The following is an 18,296-nucleotide window of genomic DNA, read 5'->3' on the forward strand; positions in this document are numbered from 1 at the left end:
AAACGATGAGCTATACTTTCGGTCACCATAAAACAAGATACACGACTCAACGCGTCAACGTGCCTCATCTTCGTTCCTGAGCGATGTTCTATAACATAATTAAAATCTTGTAGGTACATGGCCCAACGTGCTACTCTCAAAGGAACGTCTTTCTTTTTGATCGTCATTGTAAATGCATTACAATCTGTGACAATTTTGAACTTTATACCCAAAACGTATACACGCCATTTCGCTAAAGCTTCGATAATTGCCAGAACCTCAAGGTCATAAGCAGGATATTTCTCTTCACATGGCTTAGTCCTACGGCTCATATATTGAACTGGATGGAATTGGCTGTCTTCCAAACTCTTTTGCAGTAACACGGCTCCATACCCCCATTTTGATGCATCAGTATGGATTTCTGTCTCCAACTTCGGGTTGTACATTTCTAAAACAGGTCTACTAATCAATGCTACCTTTAGTTGTTCAAACGCAACCTGATGTATCTCCTTAAATTCAAATTTAACATCCTTCCGCAGCAGATCTGTCAATGGTTTTGCAATAACAGCATAACCCTCAATAAACTTTCGGAAATAAGAAGTCAATCCTATGAAACGCTGAACTGTTTTTTTATCAACTGGCACTGGGAACTTTTCGACTGCCCTCGTCTTCTCATCACTTGGTCTTATCGTGTTCTTTTCTATTATATACCCCAGAAAATTAACCTTTTGTCGTAACAGCTGACACTTTCTCCAATTTATACGTAGCCCATTCATTTCCGCTATCTTCAGTACTTTTCTCAACTTTAACAAACCCTCTTCTATATCTTGACTACAAATAATAACGTCATCCATATAGACTGCTGCTTCATTATTCTTTACCAAATCTCTCAACACAGCCGTTATAAATCTGGTAAACACCGCTGGAGAATTTGAAATTCCAAATGGTACATATAAAAATTCGAACTGACCATTCTGAGTCACAAAAGACGTATATTTTTGAAACTCGACTTCTACAGGCACATGGAAAAAACCATTCGTTAAATCCAACGTGGTGAAATACTTTGCACCCTGCAGTTTCTCCAACACTGTATCCATATGTGACATTGGAAAGTTATCGCGAACTATTTTCTCATTCAGCTTTCGGTAATCACAGCATAGTCTCTTGCTACCGTTCTTTTTGGGTACCAACACTACTGGTGATGCATACTCCGATGTACTTGGCTTTATAATCTTCTGAGCCAGCCACTCTTTCACTTGCTTGTCCACGATTTCCTGTTCACACAACGGTAATCGTCTCGGATGCTGGAAAACTGGTATCTCATCCACTAACACAATTTTCATTTTTATCGGCGCATCTACATTTCTCTGAGGTTGGTACTTTCCTACCATACCCCTAACCTCTCTAGCATGTGCTTCACTGAGATGACCAACATCAATTGAAAACTCCTTCTCAACTTCGTCAATACTTGACATGCAAATGCCTTTATATTCATTAAACAATTCCACGCATGAGGACGATGCTACCTGATCAAGTTTCTTATCTTTATCCTCGCCACAAACTCTACGAACAAATCTTGTTCCTATCTTAGAAACTTGCATGTCCACATGATCCAGAATAGTCCTTCCTAAAATGGCTTCAAAACCAATATCCTCGTCTGGAATGACATGAAATTCTACCTCCATTTCAATCTCATCGATTTTCACTGGTATCGAAAAGCTACCAAAAGTTACAACTTGACTATCTCCAATACCTGTTAAACATTTCTCCTGGCCGATCAGTTCAAGATTTCCAAATTTCAAAAATACCCTCCTGCGAATTAAACACAAATCTGCTCCAGTATCAATCAAACCTTGGAATACCAAATTCGCGTACTTAATATCCTTTAATTCCAAACCTGATGGAGTGAAAATACCTGACGGCTTATTGACGACTTTCTTATCTCGAATAATGTTCGTATTCGATCTCTTTTCTTGTCTGGTTTCGACCTTGACATTACAGCTTGCAGCACGGTGTCCTGGTTGGCCACATTTGAAACAACAAAAATCATTTTTGGGACAATCTTTCCTCAAATGCGATTTGTCTCCACACTTAAAACATTTCCTAAAATTCTCTGCCATCGACCCTTTCACCGAACTCTCACTTTTATTACTCAGCGGCCAATTCTTACTCATCGGCTTGGATCCGCCTCTAGCTTTCTGGTAAACATCGATCTGAAATTTAAGCTCCTTTAAGTTTCTAGCTTGGTACAGCATTGCCTTACTTGCCCTAGCGTCTGGTATACCATCCACAAAATATTCGATTAAACTCTCATCATCTAGTTTAATTGGCTTGGCTATCTCCATTAACGCATACAAAAACTCATGCAACGACTCTCCTTTTTTCTGCTGGCGCTTTTGCAACATTCTATGTACTTCTACGGACGACAGTTTAACACTAAACTCATCCAACAGAGTTGCCTTCAACGAATTCCAGTTACGAATATCACGCAAACTACGAACGAAAGATTTTGCTGCACCAACTAACAACTGCTTGGCATAAATGAATAATTGTAATTGACTCCATTGAACAGTAGCTGCGCATTCTTCTAATTCCTCTATCCATTGATTGATGTCGGGGTTATTAGAACCAGAAAATTGTGACACACTACCTTCCACGTCTTTTAGCGTAAACCAAGATTTATACTCTGCCTGTCGCGTACCTGGTTGAACTGCTACGGTATCATCCACTGCTGTTACTACGGACTCATTCTCTGACTCTTCTTCATCCTCAACTGGAAAGCCGTGATGTATTAATAGTCTATCTTGCAAATCGCGCTTTCGTCCCGTCGTCTGCAACGCAAGCTCTCTTAACTTCTCTCGCAAATCTGCGACTCTCAGTGTCATTATCTCTTCAACTTGCATCGTGACGATTTAAATACAAAATAATTGATATTAGCTTATATCTAAGAAAATGTAATTAAATCAACTTAAACAACCTTATTACTGCTGGCCTGTTAACAATTTTCCAGTTAACATCGATTTCGAAAACGCCTTTAAAGTCGTCACTGTTAACGATCGCTTCTCTGTTAACGCTCACCTTACTATGGGTTTACCCTTGTTAACTCTCGCTTCTGCGCAGAACTTTCCAGACTCCAAATTTGACGCACACACACCACCACATCCAGATCTCGCTTGCCTGTCGATGTCGCTGTTGCCGTCCTCTCTTTGTTGCCTTGCCTTGCTCTCGCCGTTCGCCGATAACTCGTTGTCGCTTCCCGAATCGTCGCTGCTTCTGCTGTTACAAAATGAACTGCTGCTTGTCTTTTCTTGTAGTTGTAGTCTCCGTCCGACGCAGTGCAACACAACAACAATCAATGTTCTTTGATTCTTGCTGTTTGCTGCCGTCGTTTTGTCGCTTCTGCTTCCTTTGGAACGAACGCACTCAGATTGTCGTCTCTGTGCCGCTTGTCTCCTTGTAGCTCTAGCCTCTCAGACGCAATGCACAACAACAACAACGAAGGTTTTGATTCTTGCTGTGTTTGCTGCCGTCTGCCGTCGTTTTGTCGCTTCTGCTCTCTTTGGAACGAACGCGCTCAGATTGTCGTCTCTGTGCCGCTTGTCTCCTTGTAGCTCTAGCCTCTCAGACGCAATGCACAACAACAACAACGAAGGTTTTGATTCTTGCTGTGTTTGCTGCCGTCTGCCGTCGTTTTGTCGCTTCTGCTCTCTTTGGAACGAACGCGCTCAGATTGTCGTCTCTGTGCCGCTTGTCTCCTTGTAGCTCTAGCCTCTCAGACGCAATGCACAACAACAACAACGAAGGTTTTCATTCTTGCTGTGTTTGCTGCCGTCTGCCGTAGTTTTGTCGCTTCTGCTCTCTTTGGAACGAACGCGCTCAGATTGTCGTCTCTGTGCCGCTTGTCTCCTTGTAGCTCTAGCCTCGTGTTCGCCAAAATTTCCAAATACACGCACAAATCTCACTTGCAAATGTTGTTGTCTTGGGCTTATTTTCGGACGAGCCCCCAATTTGTAGTAGTTTAAGTTGCTTGATGGCAACGAGTAACATTTATATGATAAGTATGTTGGACTTAAAATTATAACAGCTCCAAGTTTTACAAGTATGTTTGTGAATAATTATATGCGTGTACGTCTGATGCGTGGCTGAACTGACAACTGACTATCTCTCTCTCTTGCTATCGGCTCTCTCAGAGCCGATTACTGCTCTATCCCGACGACACGACGAAAACACGACCGCTTCGTGTCTCTCTCTTTCCTTCGTTTCCTACATTCATATTCCAAAGAATCCGAAGTGCCTGAAAAGAAAAAGAATTTTTCGGTGGTAAATGGTAAAGATGATGAGAAGAATGCCTGTAATGACCTAGTGACCGCCGCAAAAGTTCTGTCGGCTGTACAGGACTCAATAGGCTCGTTGGAACCCAACGTACACTATGTTGAGCAAGCAGCAACCATTTGAAGACTCTTGCGAAAGGCGCCTCAAAAGATACATGAAATTAAGTGCAGCTGAGTGGGGTGATTTGAATAGGCTTGTTAATACCCTGGATCCGACGTACCTTGCCACAGAAAAGTTGCAATTGTTCACCAATTGACTTCTATAAGCTATGGCTGGAGGTCAATAAGTCTAATGCATTTGCAGCTATTTCATTTAAATGAGCCCTTTAGTATTTATCATTATACATATATGTAAGCGACGCATACTTAACCATAAGCATAAGCATAGCCCTCATACACGCCCTATCACTGCGGCCAGATCGACGATTGATTCCGTTGGTAGAGTGGTGGAATAGCCAGCACTAGATGGAAACGTGGCGGTAAGGAGCACTGCATAATGGTCACGCTGGACATTAAGAACGTGTTTAACACGGCGATGTGGAGCTGCATCCTAAGGGCGCTAGAGACTTTCGACACACCCAGGTACCGAGGCCGGCACGGAGCAATAGGAGGTATTTGCAGGCGTCCCGCAGGGGTCGGTGCTGGGCCCCACACTGTGGAACGCAATGAACGACGGCATATTGCGACTCAGCCTCCCCCACGTAGTGCATATGGTGGGTTTTTCAGACGATGTGGCTGTTCTAGTGGTGGGAAAACTCTTGGCCGGAGACTTGGAGAAGACCTGCAACCAGACAATAGCGCGTATTCAACAGTGGCTGGAGAAGGTCGGGCTCGAACTCGCTCCCCACAAGACCGAGGCAGTGTTGGTGTCCAGCCGAAAGAAAGCTGAGACAGTCCTGCCACGGTCATATCTCTGCCATGGATGCTGGCTAATGGTAGTCGGGCGGAGTAAAGAAAACTATCAATGAAATTACCCCAATCTATGGTGACACTGTTACATGCCGAGGGATGCATGGCCGAGGGGTTGCTCGGTTGCTAATATACAGACTCTGGATACCTGCCGACCTCCAGTATAAAAAAAAAATTTAATTTAAATTAAGTAGTCATTAGTCAGCTCTCACTGCGTTCGGTTGTGCTTTCGCTATGTCGCTTTATTACTGCTCAGAATGCAATTCGTCACCTTGAGGCTGTCCGCTGTTCTTCTTTATGCCGCCGAGCGTGCATCGATTGGCATGCAAGTGCAGTTAAACTCTTGAGAAATCTGCTAATTTGTTATGGCATACCTGCATATTGGTAAATTTTCTACCGCGACGGGGCCAGAAGCGGTGGTGAAATTTGTTGCCAATAAACTCAAGGTGCCGGAGGGGGAAATTTCTTGCGTGAAATTGGTTAAGCGAGATGCTGATCTATCTGCGTTATCTGGTGTTCCCGTGGTCTTTGATGATAGATTCTGGCCAGTATCGGTAAGGGTTTCGCGCATAGACAGAGGCCGGAAGCTGATTTGACGGCAGTTAATCTGTGTGCAGCTGTGCCACTGCGGACGTCCACGCTGACTCAGAAAGCTCCAGGTTCATCCACTTCAAAAAAAACCCCAGTGAAACCCCTTTGGTTTTATGATCGCCGCTTCTCCACAAAATATTCAGCTTGCACTTTTTTGACGAAGAGTCAGCAGCTCGTCGTGCACTCTTATGTGGAACACTCTTCAGCATCATCACCTAGATTGGCTCTCCCTGCCCAATCTTCTGGACGAGGATGGTGTGCTGCTATTTCGGACTCCGGCACATAAGCAGGTTTCAAGCATGGGTCTCGGCCCTTTGGTTCAGTGGGATATGCCTGAACCTCCTCTGGATCCATCTTCCGTGGCCGCTAACAGGACGGCACCGCCACTTTCTGGGACCGTGCCGATGGACGGTGCCAAGACTCAGGCTGTCAGCTTGGCTACCCCTACGTGTGACTTCGACGTTGTCATTTTGTTTGAAACCTGGCTCAATTCAAACTTTTTCGACAACGAATACTTCGATCCTAACCTTTTCCAGGTGTTTCGTAAGGACAGAGATTGTGCCAAGACGAAGCGCTGCAGAGAAGGTGGGGTCATTGTGGCCGTCAGACACACCCTACTGGATGGTGGCTCTGTTCTGGATCAGATTGGTGTGGCGGTGGCTGGCCAGTCGGAGACGCTATTAGCGCATCGTACATTCCACCGAATAGCTGTCACACACTCAAAACATTGCTAAAATATATGTTATGGTATTCTGCGAGACCGTCAGCACCTCTGCGTTGCTGGCGACTTCAATTTGGGTTCGTTGATATGGTCCGGCGATCCGCAGTCGTCGGCTATGATACCAAGCAATGTACATTTGCCGCACGAGATTCTCTTGCTAGATGATTTTTTAGTATGGGCTTAACCAAAGTAAATAGTTTTTGTTAGTTTGGATATAGATTGCCATGTTACATCTTGCGAACTGCCTTGGACGGCTACGTGTCCGACGAGAGCGACCTAGCCAAGGGTCTTAGCCACATCGATGTCGGGGAGGAGCTGGAGTCCCCCGACAGCGACCTGGAAACAACAATGGTGGAGGTGAGCCTCAGGAATGTCACTGACGCTCCTGCAGATAAACCTCCACCATTGTAAGGCAGCATCCGCTGCTCTACTGCTCCATCTAGCCAAGGGTGGAGCCTAAAAAGTCATCATTTAGGATCCTCGGAAACAGGGTCTTCGGTCTGAGGACTCCAAACTATAAGCTATACGTAGCTGAAACCGCAGGTTAAATTCGTACCTGCATTCTTGCAAAAAGAGAGTGGCACTTATTTTTGCTCCCAAATTTGAGCAATGAAGACCACACCGAAGTGAGCCTCGAAGGCTAGGAGCGCTCACTGAGGATCTGCTCCGTATACATGGGTCATAACCAACCTGACCCAACCACTGCCAGTGGTTAAGCACTGACGCAAACGAAGGGGGTGAGTACCTCTTTTTAATTACTTACTGACCACTCAGATGTTCTTATTAAACCGGAAGTTATCCCACCTCTATTATTAAAAACCACAAGGAGGTCCTGGACCACACGCTTGCCTCTCATGAGATACAGAGGAACATTGTAACCTGGAGGGTCCTGGAAAAACACTCCTTCTCGGACCACAGTAACATGGAAACTGTATTCTCCTTTTCATTTACGAAGCCAGTTCAATTCCGGACCCGCAGGCGGACAAATTGGACTCGGTACTCTGACTGCCTTTGTCGTGTTCTCCCTGAGTCCCCACCTGAGGAGGAGAGCTTCACCGACGCCTGCATTAAAGCGCTCGATAAATCCTGCCCCTCTGGCAAGAACAGAGGCCGGAAGAAACCTGAATGGTAGACTCCGAAACTGGGCGAACTCCGGAAAGCCTCCCGGAGACTCTTCAATAAAGCTAAGGCTGAAAAAGTTGAGCAAAACTGGGCCGATTACAAGGCCAGTCTGTCAACCTACAACAAAGAACTTAGGAAAGCCAAACGCGCCTCTTGGCGTAAATTCTTTCGAAGACTACACCCACCCTACTTGAAGAATGTCGACCAGTCTTGGACCACGTCCAGCGATGAGTCGCTAAATCTGCTTCTTAATACTCACTACCCTGGCTACGATAAAAACAGACCCATATACTGTCGGCTAAAATGCCATCCTGAACCTGCTAGGCCAGGAAAAAATTTTCTGGGCGATCAAAAGCTCCCAACCATACAAGTCTGCGGGGACAGATGGCATTATCCCTGCCCAACTGATTCACGTGGGACCAAAAACCATTAATTGGCTCAAAATAATTAACGAGGGAGTATTCTCCCACGCGTGCATCCCGGCATGCCTTTTGGAAGGGAAGATCCACCGAAACGGCCCTTAACTTTATGGAGTACACCCTGTTAGCCTTCCTCGACATAGAAGGCGCCTTTAATAACATTCTTCCGACCTCCATCACGGGCGCACTGGCAGCCCTGGGGGTTGACTCCTGGACGGTGATCGTCCATCCTAATCGATCAGATGCTACAAAGCAAGACTGTTGAGGCATCACTGAGGACGTCAACAACTACCAGATTTTTCAGCAGGTGAAGACCACAGAGCGGAGTCCTCTCGCCCCTCTTATGGAACGTGGCAGTGAACGAACTGTGAGTGCATGACAAGTAATCGCACGACGATGTCGAGATGGGCAGACAAATGCAGGCCGTCAAATGTCAACCCATCTAAAACGGATAGAGGATAGAGTAAAGAATGCACAGTGCACAGTGGACCTCTATACATGCAGGAAAGCAATCGGACTACAATGGGGAATGGCCCCGTATATAGTTCGGAATCTATACACCGCCATCATACGACCAATCATGCTCTATGGAGTGGTAGTATGGTGGCCAGCCCTAGACAAAAGAACTTGTCTCAACAGACTCAGTATAGTTCAACGCATGGCAGAGCTATGCATACCTATCGGGCTACGCACTACTCCAGGGAAAGCCCTGGATACCGTGCTGGACCTACTGTAACGAGCTGTTTTTATCCCCCCTCCCCGGCTACCGCCTTAACCTAACCTTAAAAATATTTTGGGCAGTCTTTACTACTGGTAGCACTAGTAGCGCACTGTATGCGAGAGCAAGGGGTTGTGTCATGGGGAGGAAGGCCACTCGAGTCGCATATTGTTTTACCTTTACAGTATTTTGCAGTATGACCAATATTTTTTAAATTTTTGCATCTCATAGGGTAATGGATACATTATTTGACACAAGCGGTGTGCCATGTAATCTGAATTTTTCCTGGTAAGTTATAGAGGTAAACGAGGGGGAACGTTGTGAGTTGCTGCGGACACCGCAACTGTACAGTTATACCCGATACTTAGTCAGTATGGCTCTCCTCCGGCAGACGCCGCTAATATTGAACGACACGACAAAGAGTGCGTGCGAGAGAGACAGAAAATCAGTCTGAGCGTGACGTCGGGGGCTGCGTAGCCAGTGCAAATTGATTTCTTGCTTTTGGCTACAAAAATGATCCGATCTGATCCAGGTTCAGCAATCTGATAGATGTGGTCGTTATCTATGATTCTGCGTTTTTAGTTTTCTCGAATCTGCAATATTGTGGATGAAACAGATTTTCGTCCTTTGTGGGGGCGGAAGGAGGGGGGGGCGAAATTCTGAGATATACGTTTTATAGTGAGATCTAACAGAAGTGCGGATAACAAATTTGGTTACTCTAGCCTTAATAGTCTCTGAGATTTGTGGATGCCCCAGATTTTCGTCCTTTGCGGGGGGTGTGGCGAAATTTGGACACGAAACGGTCAAGGTCCGATATCACAGGAGTGTGGATACCAAATTTGGTTGCTCTGGCTCTTATAGGTTCTGAGATCCTTGAACTCATATTTTGCAATTGGCAAAACCGACCATGAAACCTGTGTGTTAGAGAGAGACAGAGCGAGAAAGAATGAAATTGTTTTCTTGATTCTGGCTATAATAATTATACGATCTGGTTCAGATTTTGCAGTCTAGAAGATATAGTCATCCTCTACGATTCTGCATTTTCTGTTTTCTCGTATCTTTGAATTTGTGGATGCCACAGATTTTCGCCTTTTGTGGGGGCGGAAGTGGGCGGGGCGACGTTTTGAAATATTTTTGTAGCAGTGACATATCACAGAAGTCTGGATCCAAAACATCGTTGCTCTAGATCTTATAGTCTTTGAGCACTAGGCGCTGAAGGGGACGGACAGACGGACGGACGGACGGACGGACAGACGGACAGACGGACAGACAGACAGGCCTCAATCGACTCGGCTATTGATGCTGATCAAGAATATATGTACTTTATGGGTTCGGAAACGATTCCTTCTGGACGTTACACACATCCACTTTTACCACAAATCTAATATACCCCAATAATCATTTTGAGTAACGGGTATAAAAATAAGCTGGATTTCTCCAGTGGGTGTAGCTTTGCCATCGACTTGTCCAGTGTATTTGAAAATCTCGACTGCTCTTTGGGCTTAAAGTTCTTTTAGAATCTCGTCGTTTGAAATATAATTGTGTGATGGACCTATTTCCGGCTGAGGTAAGCTCAGTTACGTCCAAGGTCAATCCACAAGAATTTTATAGATGGATGGAACCTTAACGGAGGCGTTGTTGTTGGCCTGTGGCAGAGAGGATGGAGCGGAGCCTGGTCGAGAGTCATTTGTAGTGTGCGTCGAAGGGTGCTTAGGGGCGTAGAGTGGAATAGTGCCAGAGCCTCGACCCTTTGTAATGACCTACGCTGTTCATATTATTTAAATACTTGGTTTGGCTTTTATTCGTTTCTTCGTTTCATATTATGTTTTTGGTGAGTCCGAGTTACTCTGCGGGGTAACGTCTAGACTCGGAGCCGGGCTCGCATTTCGCCAATTTGGCAGTTGTGGGTTGACCTGGCTTATTCCTCTCCGACTTGGGGTCCGTATTTTGGCAACTCGGCGGGTTTGTCATTGGTGCTCGTCGTGGTCTTCCTTGGTGTGTCATCGTTTTCGCGGTTGATGAACCTGGAAGACTGCACCTGATCGGTTGCTCGGACCGAAGTGAAGGATCCGCGTGACCGGGTATGATTAGTCGTCACTTTATGGGGTATTCTCTTGGCGGCGAGTGAAAAAGTGGGTGATGAGGTGTCTTAAATGTTCTTATTCGGAATTCGCGTTGGGGTCGGTGTTGTAGACCCGTTTAGGTTCGTTACAATTGAGGTTTGGAGCTTAAACAGAAGATACGAGAAAACTAACTAGCCAGAATAATCTGGAAGTCTGGATCAAATCGGATAATGATTATTATAACGCCGGAATGAAAATATTAATTTTCAATGGCTACGCAACGCCGTTCACCTGCTTACTCATTTTCATTATCTCTCTCTATCTATCTCACTCTCACACACACTCTTCATCGTGCAGTATGCACTGACTTATTGTAGGGCATGATGAAATTATACACGGCGGTCTCGTCAAGAGCCAAAGCTCGTTCGTGTTGTCCCTTATCGTCAGTGCATGCTTGCTTGTTGATGCGGATAGTGTTGGGTAAACATTACTCATGAGCAACACAACACTATTCACGGACGAATTTTTTGATATGTGCTTAACCCTTTTGTTCCAACCTCAAAAAAATTACATATTGGATATTAGATTATATAAATAGCATATACAAAAAAACTCAAAGAATTATAAGTAATATTTATATATTATGTAAAAGAACATTTTAATATTACTAAAAATTTTGAAGCAAAATTATTAATGGCTGCACCAAATTTAAATATTACTGTATCAGTAAAATCATTTTATTTTAAAATTTTAAACCCCACGAGCCTGGTGAGGGTTAATCAACATCAACATATGTCGTCTCACTCACACTTACTATACTATGTGTTTTTCACTCGCACTAATTGCTAGGGTATAAATTTAAAATCGCGGCCGTAGCTGCGACTCACAACGTTCCTTTTCGTAAAAGGCACTAAACTTTGCTTTTCACTGCGCTTTATTTACCGACTGTCAATTGTACTACAAAGTCGCATTTTATTAAAAATCGATAGATATCGAATAAATCCACAAATTCCAATGATAGGTCAAAAGTTATCGTTACTCAGCAAAAACTGCAAGCACTGGCAAAAAAACAACAGCATATTACATACATTACAAAGAAAAAGAATTCAATTGGAATTGCACAAACACAGTCGGCCTTCATAAAAGTGTACAAAGCAACTGGGCTAATACATCAGAGAATATTCCTGAAAGGAGCTCGTCCAGATCCAGTTAACGAAACAGAATTCACGCAAATCCAAGCAGTTGACAATGCATCCTTTTACTTATGCCATATCCGTGAACTTCGTGGCCACCTGCTGGGAAAATCAACCAGCTCAACAATTTAGATTGTCGGAGATAATTGAGTTCCCAGCCATTTTGGTCAATCTGAAAACGGGTATGGTCGAGGCGGAGTTTCACAAGTACGTGATGCCCGTGGAGTCGCCGCAACTGAGCGAATACTGTACCAGTCTGACGGGCATTCAGCAGAAGACTGTGGAGGCGGGAGTGCCACTGCAGACGGCACTCAATTCCTTTATCGAGTGGCTGAAGAAGGAATTGAGCGCCCGCAACCTGGTGCTACCAAAGATGAGTATGACCAATCCACAGGGAAACTGTTTCTTCGTCACCTGGACGAACTGGGACTTTGGAATCTGTCTTGCCAAGGAGTGCGCACGCAAGAATATACGTAAACCAACCTGCTTCAATCAGTGGATAGACGCGAGGGCCATCTACAAGAAGTGGTACAAGTATCGTCCCTTCAGCTTCGACAATGCCCTGGCCCATGTGAGGCTGACCTTCCAGGGACGTGCTCACTCCGGCATCGATGATGCCAAGAATCTGGGCAGTCTCATTTGCAAGATGTCTCGTGATGGAGCCCCCTTTTCGATCACCAAGGATCTGACACCACATAAGGAGCTCAACGAGAACCGTGGCTTCTGAGCTTAAGCGGTCAGCCATCAGCCATTAGCCATCCCAGCCAGAGCCAGAGCCCCCCAGCCAGAGCATAATAATCCATTTGTTTGTTGGATTATGTTTAATATTCAACGCCACAGTAACCCAAGGACACTAATGCTGACTAAGAGATGGGCCCAATTTAAACAAAAATGTAAACGCCAAATAAGATTATTGTTTTTTTATTATCTACATAATTTCTTTTGACAGAAATAACGACTTGACATTTGAAGTGCGTCGCCATCGCAGCAAAGCCCCAGCACCTGCATCTGGATATCAAAAGCCAGCAAGAAAACCACAACACTAAAAATCCACTCATTTATCCTATTGGGTGTAGAGAATGATTATGAGTTTTGCATAATCTGAACACAAATGTAAACGCAAAATAATTATCTTGTTTTCTTGTTATATTTTATCTAACATAAATTAAATTGATGTGCATCGCAATGACAGCCGATCGCCTGCCAGCAGCCATTAGCCATCCCACCAAAGCAGAATGAGCCAGAACACAAAAAAAGCCATTTATTTATTTGATTATATTTAATACACTACAATTCTGGAACCACACCAAATAACATGAAAGATGGCTAAGAGTTTTGCCTTATGTGAACACAAAGGTAAACACTACTGAGGGGGAACGTTGTGAGTTGCTGCTGCGACCGCAACTCTACATTTAAGCCCGAAGCATATGCAGTATGGCTCTCCTCCGCCAGACCGAACGACACGACAAAGAGTGCGTGCGAGAGAGACAGAAAATCACTGCAAATTGATTTGTTCTGTTATAATAATGATCCGATCGGATTCAGATTCGGCAATCTGGTATATATGGTTATTTTCTATGTTTGTTGAAAATTGTGGATGCCACAGATCTTCGTCCTTTGTGATGGCGGAAGAGGGTGGGTGAAATTTTGAAATACATATCACTAGGTGCTCATAGAGACGGACAAACGGACGGACGGACAGACAGACATGACTCTATCGACCCTCGACTATTGATGCTGATCAAGAATATACATATATCCTTTATAGGGTAGAAAAAAATGTTCTCGTTTTTGTTATGTATTTTATCTAATTTCTTTTGACAGCAATTGATATGAATTTAAATTTGATGTGCATCGCAATCGCAGGTACCACATCTACATCGGAATCTAAACACCTACAAATGTACGAGTACATCTAATCATAGCAATAAATATGGCCTTATAGCATATACATTTTGCTACTATTTATACTTACTTGGTAATGATTAGCCATAATCTTCAATATGGACTTATTTACGGTATAAAAATAAGATTAAAACATCCAGGAACAGGAGGTTGGGAAGATCCTACCGCCCAACGTTTTTGGCACAATGTTTGTATATTTGCTGATCACATTCCTCTGGGATCCCTCCAAGTACTCAAGCAGTCGAATTCCCAAATGGGAAAGCTAGAGAAATTAGAGAAATTAAGAAAAACGAGGCAACCAAATTGTCATAGAATTTGAGTTTAGATATAGCCCAATGCGAATATTGAATATATGTACATATATCAAAGTAGGATTATATTAGTGGAGTTTTTAGTGAAAACAATTGAGAGACAGACTTGACTAGCTTTTGAAAAGTTAAGGACGCCCTTGAAGGTTATCTCGTTCGAAATTTTCTGTGCCGCAATTTCCAGCCTGGCTTCGAACCTCATCTCCTATTCAAGTCGGAGCAAATACAGAAGAATGCGGATTCAAGATGGAATTTGCTTTAGCGTCATCCCTTCCCTTCCCATCTCCGGCATCCCTTAGCCAAGTTGTGAAGTGTCACTTAGAGGAAGTGTTGGAAGCAGACAGACTTTCCCCATCCCCTGGGCAGCAGCATCCATGCAGAACGTTATGGAATTTCCTTTGTTCTTCTTTCCAATCAGGAAGAGTGAAATGTTCCCCGAGGTGTGAGGGAATGTATAGCAAAAAGAAATGCGAATGCAACACCTTGTTGCAAATGCAGCCCAGCACGTACTCCCTCTATTGCCACTGGTGTTTGCTTAACCAAATTGAAGTTTTCGGGGCAAAACTTGTGGCCTCTGTTCGGTTTCGTCGGACTCCTGCGGTTCCTATGGGCTCTTACGAGTATTCATATTCACCCCCAGCATCCTGGCATCCTTCTGACTAATTAGTTGTAAGCGAATTTGTATTCAATTTGCTCGTCTGGCATTGGTATGCCCCATTCCCCTACTTCCTGATTCTCTTCCAGGAATTTCCTCCTTAGACTCTCTTGTTGCTCCTTGCAGCTCCCGAAGGCTACTAAGGCTTACTCTAAGGCCAGGGCCAAAGTGTTTCATAACTCGGTATGGCAGGCCATAAATTATGTTGCCTACGACTTGGCAATTAAGCCCCGAAAATGAGCGTGAGAATGAGACCGGAAATGGAGAAGGATGGGGCAAAGGATGGCGAGGCGTGCCGACCAATATAGTTGGTCTGGATCTCTCTTTTCGCTCTCTCTCTCTCTGTCTGTCTTAGGCCTCGACCCCATCAAATTTACACCTAACAAACTTCATAACAGAGTCATAAAACCCTCCACAGACACACTTGCACACATGCCCCCCGACTGGGGGGCATAACCATGGACCGGCTGTGTAGGCCATAAAAATGTTAAGGCAAAGAGAAAACAGGCCAAAACCAAGAGGATGGCTCTGCCACAAGGCTACCCTCTGCGATGCTAAAGCGGGGGATCCAATCGACAGCCTGTGTTGCCGATGCCCTGCACATGCAAACACCCAACAGGAGACAGGAAATAAGAAGCTAATACCCTTGCAAATCGAAGCAAGAATTCAATCTGAAAGTTATCTTGCACCATATCCACCAATGCATACTACCTTGACACGTCTATGATATAATGATCCAATCTGAACAACTCCGATTACAGCAAAAGATATATCGATGACGGGTTTCTTCTCTTTAAAAAGCAGTATACCTTTTGCTTGGGTATCAAAAGATGAGCACAACACCAGGCAAAACAGCACAAGGAGGCAGAGCAGTGTGTGGCGGAACAAGGGTGGTGGCCGGAGGCACTTAAAGTACTTGGAAAGCTCTTTAAACAACACCCGTAACCCTGGCCCCAGAATTGCTCTCTTTTAACCTCTGCTAAAAATATGCATATGAATATGAAACTACTCGGACAGGATGTGGCGTTGTGGCTATGTGGTGTGGCAGGACTCAAAGTTTTGCTGCTCTTAGTCGAAACCCCAGACCTACCCTTAGCCCCAGCCCCAGCCCCAGCACCATTCACATACCCATAGACACACACCATACCTCAGGCACAGGGCAGACAATTTGTGTTTGCATGTCACTGAGCCTGTAATGTATTCTAATTGAATGTTGAACTTGACCATCTTCACATATGCGACTAACTAAAACAGGAAAGGACCAGGACCTCCCCTTACAGAGTCACAGGCCGGAAGTGCATGAGCAGCAGTCGAAAACAGAGAGGAAGGAATCCGCAAGCCAACACATGAGGCTTTGATAAGTGTTCTTATGCATAGAATGTGTAATTCAGCAGGATATGGTGTAGTGTAGTTATTTGAGTAAAAGAAACGTAGATAATTTGCATGGAAAACTGTTGGAGCACACCATGAAACAGTTCCACTCTTGGCATAAATGTAGCTTGATTAGTACTTTCGATCTAATTTGATGCCTCATTGCATCCTTACTTGTTCCAGCATAAATGACCAGTATCAAATGTGGGTAAGGAATTTCATCCAGCGTAAACTTCTTTGGAGACTATTCGAATGGTAAAGTTGGCCCAAACTCGAAGTACAAGTCAGTAAGTTTTCATTTGGTAGAAACAATGCAGAAAAGTGCCCCATTAGAAGGGTTTTAATGCGCATCGAGTGGGGGAAGTGTGCTTTCGCCCAGCAAGTGTACATTTCCAATTGAAAATCAAGAATCCTTTGCATTCAAACAAATTCCAAGTTTCTGTCTCTGGTTCCATTCCTGGATTCTCCTGCTGCTGATGCTGCCTCTCTGTAATTTTATTAAAAATCATTGACTAGACCATGCCTCCTTCTACGTACATACAAATACCGTATGTATGTACATTTTACATACTTATACCCATATCTAGGTACATACATACAAATTGCTTATATATATGTATGTACAAATGTATTTCCCCTACGACCGTAGCCACATATTCATTGATTGCATTCGTTCGAAGTGCGAGCGAGGAGGAGTCCAACAAAACCATAAAAAGCAACAATCAAACAGAGATAGAAATACAGACAGGAAGTCTGAAAATCTGACAGGAAAACAATTTCCCAAAAAGATATATAAATAAATATGCTCATGTGTAGGAGTGTATTTGTTCAACGCCAAATGCAATTTCCATAACAAATCAAATATTTTATGGCCCCGAATACCAAATGTTTTCGGCTTTAAAGCCAACCACAAAAAATTATATTCTTTTCATTCTTCCTGCTTTTTGCTTCAGCTCTTCTGCTGCTCTTCTTGGACAGATCCTGTCCCAAGTCCCTAAACCACTAAATGGGTCACAATATGCATACATATGTATGTCTGCGCGTGTTCCCCACTAGAGAATCGAGAACCGAGAAAAGCCAACAATTAGTCGAGCATTTGCTGAAAATAATATTTGTTAAATGTCCCATGCAGAAGTAAAAACATAAATAAACTCGAAATATGAACAAAAAGCGAACACCGAATCTGTGGATACCCTCCAGAGGCTATTTCATCTGCTCATAACTCAGTCGAGCATAAACATTGATGCGGGTGGTGGTTCTGGTTTTCTGATCATTTAAAATGTTTCAAGTATTTCATAATTTCAATTGCAGAAACATCCGTTTCCAGAACCAGAAACTTCAAAGTTTGGTAAGCTATTAATCGTATGAAATAATTAAAGAAAATAAGTGTTAAATAAAAAAATCAATGCGAATGGAACTGGGGATATGGGAAAGTTTTTATCTAAAAAAATCGATATTGTGTTTAAAATCTGGCAACATGTAGAATGTGTAAACTGTGACTAAGTTTTGAATGCTTAAATATTCCTAACAAACGGGAGGGAAAATGCTTGAATAAATGCAGGATATGCATCGCATGGGATGCACGCATAAAATACAATAGAAAAGGACGGCACTGTACCTAAACCATCACTGAAACGAGTTTAAAGGAAAACAAGGGGGAACGTTGTGAGTTGCTGCGGAGACCGCAACTCTACATTTATACCCGATACTAAGTCAGTATGGCTCTCCTCCGGCAGACGCCGCTAATATTAAACGACACGACAAGGAGTGCGTGCGAGAGAGACAGAAAATCAGTCTGAGCGTGACGTCGGGCGCTGCGTAGCCACTGCAAATTGATTTGTTCCTATTGGCTATAAAAATGATCTGATCTGATCCAGATTCAGCAATCTGATAGATATGGTCATTATCTATTATTCTGCGTTTTTAGTTTTCTCGAATCTGCAATATTGTGGATGCAACAGATTTTCGTCCTTTGTGTGGGCGGAAGGAGGTGGGGCGAAATTTTGAGATA

The 18,296-nt window shown here is 43.8% G+C and overlaps 1 protein-coding gene across 1 annotated transcript; it reads left to right on the forward strand.

Moving 5' to 3' along the window:
• Positions 1-11,938: 11,938 nt before the first annotated feature.
• LOC117186789 (ERI1 exoribonuclease 2-like) lies at positions 11,939-12,939 on the forward strand. Its single transcript, XM_033388056.1, has one exon. The coding sequence runs from the start codon at positions 12,102-12,104 to the stop codon at positions 12,771-12,773; it is 672 nt and encodes a 223-aa protein (XP_033243947.1). The 5' UTR covers positions 11,939-12,101; the 3' UTR covers positions 12,774-12,939.
• Positions 12,940-18,296: the final 5,357 nt, after the last annotated feature.

The sequence above is a fragment of the Drosophila miranda genome, chromosome XR (assembly GCF_003369915.1).
Source record: "Drosophila miranda strain MSH22 chromosome XR, D.miranda_PacBio2.1, whole genome shotgun sequence".
Taxonomy (NCBI): domain Eukaryota; kingdom Metazoa; phylum Arthropoda; class Insecta; order Diptera; family Drosophilidae; genus Drosophila; species Drosophila miranda.

Coding starts and splice junctions, on each gene's coding strand:
- LOC117186789 (XM_033388056.1), top strand. CDS start 12,102: ATGCATCCTTTTACTTATGCCATATCCGTGAACTTCGTGGCCACCTGC.